This window comes from Etheostoma spectabile, unplaced genomic scaffold, assembly GCF_008692095.1.
Source record: "Etheostoma spectabile isolate EspeVRDwgs_2016 unplaced genomic scaffold, UIUC_Espe_1.0 scaffold342, whole genome shotgun sequence".
Taxonomy (NCBI): Eukaryota; Metazoa; Chordata; class Actinopteri; order Perciformes; family Percidae; genus Etheostoma; species Etheostoma spectabile.
The window spans coordinates 42,208-48,290 of record NW_022605589.1 but is presented as its reverse complement, the minus strand read 5'-3'; the positions used below and the strand labels follow the sequence as shown (position 1 = coordinate 48,290).

At 40.3% G+C, this 6,083-nt stretch overlaps 1 protein-coding gene across 1 annotated transcript; it reads left to right on the top strand.

Moving 5' to 3' along the window:
* Positions 1-2,746: 2,746 nt before the first annotated feature.
* On the top strand, positions 2,747-4,813 carry ankrd34bb (ankyrin repeat domain 34Bb). The gene is made up of 2 exons (XM_032511273.1): positions 2,747-3,038; positions 3,152-4,813. Exons 1-2 carry the CDS (start codon positions 2,836-2,838, stop codon positions 4,626-4,628), a joined length of 1,680 nt encoding a protein of 559 aa, XP_032367164.1. The 5' UTR covers positions 2,747-2,835; the 3' UTR covers positions 4,629-4,813.
* The last annotated feature ends 1,270 nt before the right edge of the window (positions 4,814-6,083 follow it).

Below are 6,083 nucleotides of genomic sequence, written 5' to 3'. Positions count from 1 at the left end.
AGGAGGAGGAGGACTACTTTGACATCATGAAAGACAACGTCCAAGAGACCTCTAAGCAGCTGGATGTATACCTTGCCAGCAGGGACACCACCATGGACATTCTCAAATCAGTGCCTGCCGTGTGCAGATTGTCGCTTAAGGTAAATATGCCGTTGCCTGCCTCTGCAGTCTGTGAGAGACTCTTCAGCTCAGCAGGGCAGATTTTTACCCCCAAAAGTGGTAGGCTCGGTTCAGAGAACTTTGAAAACCAACTCCTTCTGAAGCTCAACAAAAATACTGGTGATGTGAAGTTTTTAAAAAGGGCTCCAAATGTGTACAGGTTGTTTTGTTTGTTTTTGAGACTTGATAGAGACTAGAAAGTGAGTTTAAATTCTGATGATGTTAATTTTAGGAAAGTTTTATACTTAATGGAAACTTGAAATGGAGTTGTGTGCATTATAAGCAGAGCACTAAGCAGAGAATACATGTTCCTGATGACATGTTTCTATCAAAGTAAAACATGCACTGAATCAAAAATGTTTACAACCTTAAACATCTGGGAATTAACCATTTTAAAATAAATCTATTAAAGATGTACTGTATAACCAGTCTTCTTTGTTGGTTTTGCTAATGATATCTAACTCTGCAGATCATCCTGATAGATAACCAGAATTGTAAGTCAGAATGTAAACTGGGCCACAGAAACTGGGCACAATTACATTATCTAAAACTAACATAATTAAAATGCCACAGCCCGTACTGTTTTTTAATGAAATATAGACATTAAGAGAATAAATCTTTTGCATGTACTTTTATTTTTAATTCTTAAAGTACATTTCAAATCAGGTACTTTTTACTTTAACTTATAGGGTTGTCATTGTGGTACTTTTACTAAAGTACTACATCTCTGGTTATTTGTACTTTTACTTCAGTACTGAGATTCAACTCCACCACTGGTTATAAGTGGCCTCTGGACCCTGATGTCATCACTTCAATCACCCCAAACCCCATCATGACCACAGAACGTAGAAGGCAGCAGCAGAAAGAGCTTTTTTAGTAATTTGGCCAGGAGGGGCCTTATAGGTCAGGAGGGGCATGGGGAAAACCTTAATAGGTTTGCTCCATGCCAAGGTTATCATAGTTTTGCGTTTTTCATTAGTTTTTATTTTGTTTTGACTTTTTTTCAAATTCTAGTGTAGTTTAGTTTTAATCTTTTTCTGTTATATGGGTTATTTGTCAGGGCCAACTTTCAAAAAGGTAGAAAAAGTATTGTGTTATAATAACTCAACAAAAACATCATACAATTTTAGAAATGTTTTCAACAATGTTTTCAACAACAACACCAGTACATAACATGTACATATGATGATGAGCACCAAAAAAAACTAAATAGCCAACAGATTAAAGAAGACATGTATGAACAGGTGTTTTGAACTTTTTTAAGTCAATCGACTCACACAGTTGTGTAGACATCCCATTATCAATACACAAACTGTATTAACCCACTGGGCAAAGACTGTGCTGTGCTCAATTTTACATGGAATGTTGGAATTTCTGGATTCCCTGTCGGTAACTATATGTCTATGGCATAGACTGTATATAACAGGTCTATGGTCGGAAATGTCAACTCTGAAAGATATAACAATATTTGCTCTGTGACAGACATTGACAAAGACAAAAAAATTACAATTTACAATTATGCAATCCTTTTATTTTAGTTTGCTTTGCAAACAGACATTGCAGTTTTAATTAAGGGGAGGCTGTGGCTCAGTGGTAGAGCGTTGCCTGCCAATCGGAAGGTTGGTGGTTCGACACCTCAAAACTTGCCAGACATCTTCCTGAAGCTGTTTTTGATGTGCTATTTACCACAGGAACATGATCACCTCTTGCAACTTCTTTGCAAGGTAGTCAAACCTTGTTTGTTGTTTTGTTATCCTCAAATGACGAGCAAAAGTGTGGTCAAGTGTGGCCCAATCTGTTCATCTTAAGTATCACTCACTGTGTGGCACGCAGCACAACTAAGATCAGATCAAACTAAAAATAAATGCCCAAATGTAAATAGCATAGTTTTATTAGCAATTTTGGCAGCTTATAGGGCCTTACAAAGGGAGGATACTAACTTACACAGCTTAATTAAAAGATCTAAACATCTGAGCAATTTTTTGCTTAAGAAGGAAAAGGCTAATTTACTCCTTGTTTATGCTTTTACCATATCGTAATCGTATACAATACACACACACACACACATGCTGCTTGGTATTGCATTTGTGTTATAGTTGTAGTAGATTATTAAATGTTTATTGATTGAACAATTTGAAGGACTTTTGCAGGTCAGTGCTCGGATTTCACTCATTTACTGTTAACTGTATAAATATGAGATTAATTAATTAACTCAATATCTGTATTTTAAGCAAACACCATCTTCAGATGGATTTTTGGCCCCAGAGTTCAGGGTGGGGTTCTGTTTCTTTGTCAATTTAATAAAGTTAAATATTTATAACTTTATTCATATTAATACATTTACTTATAATTGAATCTGTTCCCCCTTATTTGCCTGCACAAATTATTCAAGACTATTGAAACAAACTTTCTTGTATTTTTGCTGTATTGAAAGCTGTTACATTATTTTTATTTGAAAAAATATCTAAATAAGTATGTGAGGATCTCAGAGTAACTATGTACAGTGAAGACTGGGCATGGATTTGGAAGAGTTTGTAATTAATGGGGAAAAATAATGAGAATTTAGTGTTCCTCTTCCTCTATTGCAGGGACTGGGCTGTGTGTACCTTTGGACAAATGTGACAATCCTTTATAAAAGACACTGAAGGTGGATTGGGGGCAGCCAAGATCTTTACAATGGATGAGTCAAGAGAGGTTCGAACTGATGGCAATTCTCTGCTGAAGGCTGTCTATTTATGTCGTCTGCGTCTGACTCGGCTGCTCCTGGAGGGAGGGGCCTACATAAACGAGAGTAATGAATATGGCGAGACACCACTTATGGTGGTCTGCAAGACACACCATTCAGATTTACAGAGTGTGCCCAAACACAAGATGGTTTGGTATGTTCCATCAGAAAATACTGTATGTCTGCTGTTGATTCTTGAAAACGTGATTGAGGATTACTAATTTTAACTTTCATTGTGCATATAAATGTGATCTTTACTCCCAATAGGTATCTTCTGGAAAATGGTGCTGATCCAAATATCCAAGACAAGACAGGAAAAACAGCTTTGATGCATGCATGTATCGAACAAACTGGAGCTGAAATTCTGTCACTCCTGCTGAGCAGTGGGGCTGATCCAACTCTGGAGGATCATGCAGGCTTATCAGCATTGGTTTATGCCGTCAATTCAGGCAACAGGGACATCCTCAGGCTCCTCCTGGATGCCTGTAAAGCCAAAGGTAAGGATGTCATCATCATCACCACCAGCAAACTGCCATCCGGCCATCAGATGACAAAGCAATACCTCAATGTTCCTCCAGCCCCAGACCTTGAGGAGCATCTGCATTACACCCCAACATCTTGTTGCTTGTCTCCATATCCTCCTCCTCCTTCACAGGGCTTCACAGCAACTGCTTCTTTCCAACCTGGTAGCCCCCTTCTTGGCTTCAAGGATCCCCAGTGTTTGGGCTCAAGGCCTGGTTTAGTCCCATCTCAACCAGGTTCTCCAATCCAACATCCTAGTCCTTCATGTGTTCCTGGTGTAGATAAACAACTGAATCGTCTTTACTCAGAGCAGTGGTCCAAAAGTCCTCGCCTGCTGCTCCAGCAGAGCCAGGCCTCCTCTCTGACAGAGGAGCCGGTAGAAATTACACCTGAGGAGGAGCAGTCCTTCATATTCAATGGTCTTACCTTTCACAGAAGACCTCCAGTTGTTTCACGGCACAACAGCCTCGATGTCAAAGATGCAACAGGGCTTCTGAAAGCACTAGAAAACATGTCAGTAAATGAGAATAGGGAAGGAGGTGGAAGACGAGGCTTTGGTAGAAAGATGTCATATGACAGTGCCGCAAGTTCACACCATTCTGCTTCACACCCAAACTTGCATCAAAGCAGTCTCCCCTTTCCCCATAAATCCAGTCCTGTGGATGAAGATTCCTCTGACTGTCTCAGACAATTTAATGTTTCCAGTCTGCAAAATGTGGTCCATCGGCAGAACATTGGCATTGACCACTACAGTTCTGACTCTCAGTTACCACAGTTTGGCAGCCGAGACAATTGCTCCAAGAAGAGTGGTGGAGTTAAAGTGGGAGCAGAAAAGCACAAGCTGAGCAGCAGATCCTCCGCTCTGTCAGGATCCAGGGAGTCCTTAGATAGCAATGTCCAAAGACGAAGCGATGCTGGGCTGGAGCAAAGAGCATCAGGGGCCCTTATTTTGGATCACATCGCCCACGCTCGCCCTAGATACCTCCCTCCTCTGAATCCCCATGCTCCTATACCAAATATTGGGGTCAGTTCTAGCTCTTCCTACCCTTTTAGTGGAAGTAGCAAGACACTGAATGCCGTTATTACAGGGTCAAAGCCTGTTCTACCTTGTGCACCTGTTTTCCCTAGGGATCAAAAAGCCAAGAAAATGCTGTGGAGACGACACTCAATGCAGAGTGAGCAGATAAAACAGCTGGTCAACTTTGAAACGTTTGGCCACTAGAATTAAATATAGCAAGTATCAGGACAAAATAAATGTACTCTTACCAGTATCATACATTGCTGTTCTATTCCTATTATGTCATTGCTAATGCCAGTTCATATGCACTTTCAAGGCTACATACAGTTTGGCCATTGTGAGCCTGCATTGTTTTAAGACCTCTCATCTCAAAATTTTGTATTGGGGTATCTGCCCCAGGGACAGTTTGAGCACCGTGTAATGACATATACAGTATAAAAATGGACAATTACAACAATAACAATAATGAAAAAGAAAATTACAAAAGGTAACTCCATACTTACGATTGTTCTCACAACGGGACTATCTCCATGAGGAAGGCAATGAAATTTGGTTGATGATTTTAAAAGGGCAAGTAACTAAGAAATACTGAAACACTGCGCTGATCAGCTGTCTCCGGTGTTCACAGACATATCTAACACCTCACTGAAGACATACCACGTACCATCCTGCTTTAAGTCCTCCACCATCATCCCTGTCCCCCAAAAAACAAGGATCACAGGACTAAATTACTACAGACCCATCACCCTGACCCCTGGTGGTCTGGCTCACCTTAAAACCCAAACAGACCCACTTCTGGACCCTCCGCTCAATTCCCCTATAGAGCCAACAGGTTTGTAGACATTGCAGTGTACCGGTCTATCATGTATCCCGGTCCAAAATTCTCGGACTTCATCACATGACCTTAGGACATGAATTAATTGTCTTACATGTGTCTTACATTTCCAACAATTTGTTGTCTTTCAAACCAAGTCTAAACAATCTGGAGGGAGTCGAATAGAAGCAATGCATAATCTTCAACTGGAATCATCCTCACATTGCTTGACATAGTTTTTATTCCCACAAATTCTGTCCCACTCCTCTTCATCCAGTGTAATACTCAGGTTCTTTTCCCATTCTCTTCTTGAGGGCTGACCAGGGCCCATCAACAGGTTCTGCATAAGCCCAGAATAACACCCAGAAGCCTCATTAACTTTTCCATATTTCAGCAGCATTCTTGTGCTGTCAGGGCTGAAGATCTGGATCCACTAACAGATGGCGATCTTATTGGATGTGTTTTTGCCCTACCATACAGTTAGACAGACAAGTTTTGTAAGGCCGATAATGGGGCAAGAACAGACTACTCAATGCAATACCAGGGTGTGGCTCTCTCAAGAAGACGTGACCAGTGGGCTAGATGCCTTGAATTAAAAGCATTGTAATAATAGTTGGTAATCTGGTAATTACCAAGTGTACTCATGTTAATCTTTGGTAGACCCAAACTCGCTCTATCAATTGATTTTTGTAATTAATAAAATGTAGCTGTTATTTTATATGTATATTTAATGTACCCTATTACCTGAAAATTTCAAGAAAGAGTCAGTGATCCCGAGTAGACAGGATACTGCTCTACTAGGTTTGGACACAAAAAGTAATATATCCTCTGCATAAAGCATAGGT

Excerpts from the sequence above, each read along its gene's own strand:
- ankrd34bb (XM_032511273.1), top strand. The coding sequence starts at position 2,836 with ATGGATGAGTCAAGAGAGGTTCGAACTGATGGCAATTCTCTGCTGAAG. Across the intron at positions 3,039-3,151 it reads CCCAAACACAAGATGGTTTG|GTATCTTCTGGAAAATGGTG; the intron begins GTATGTTCCATC and ends TACTCCCAATAG.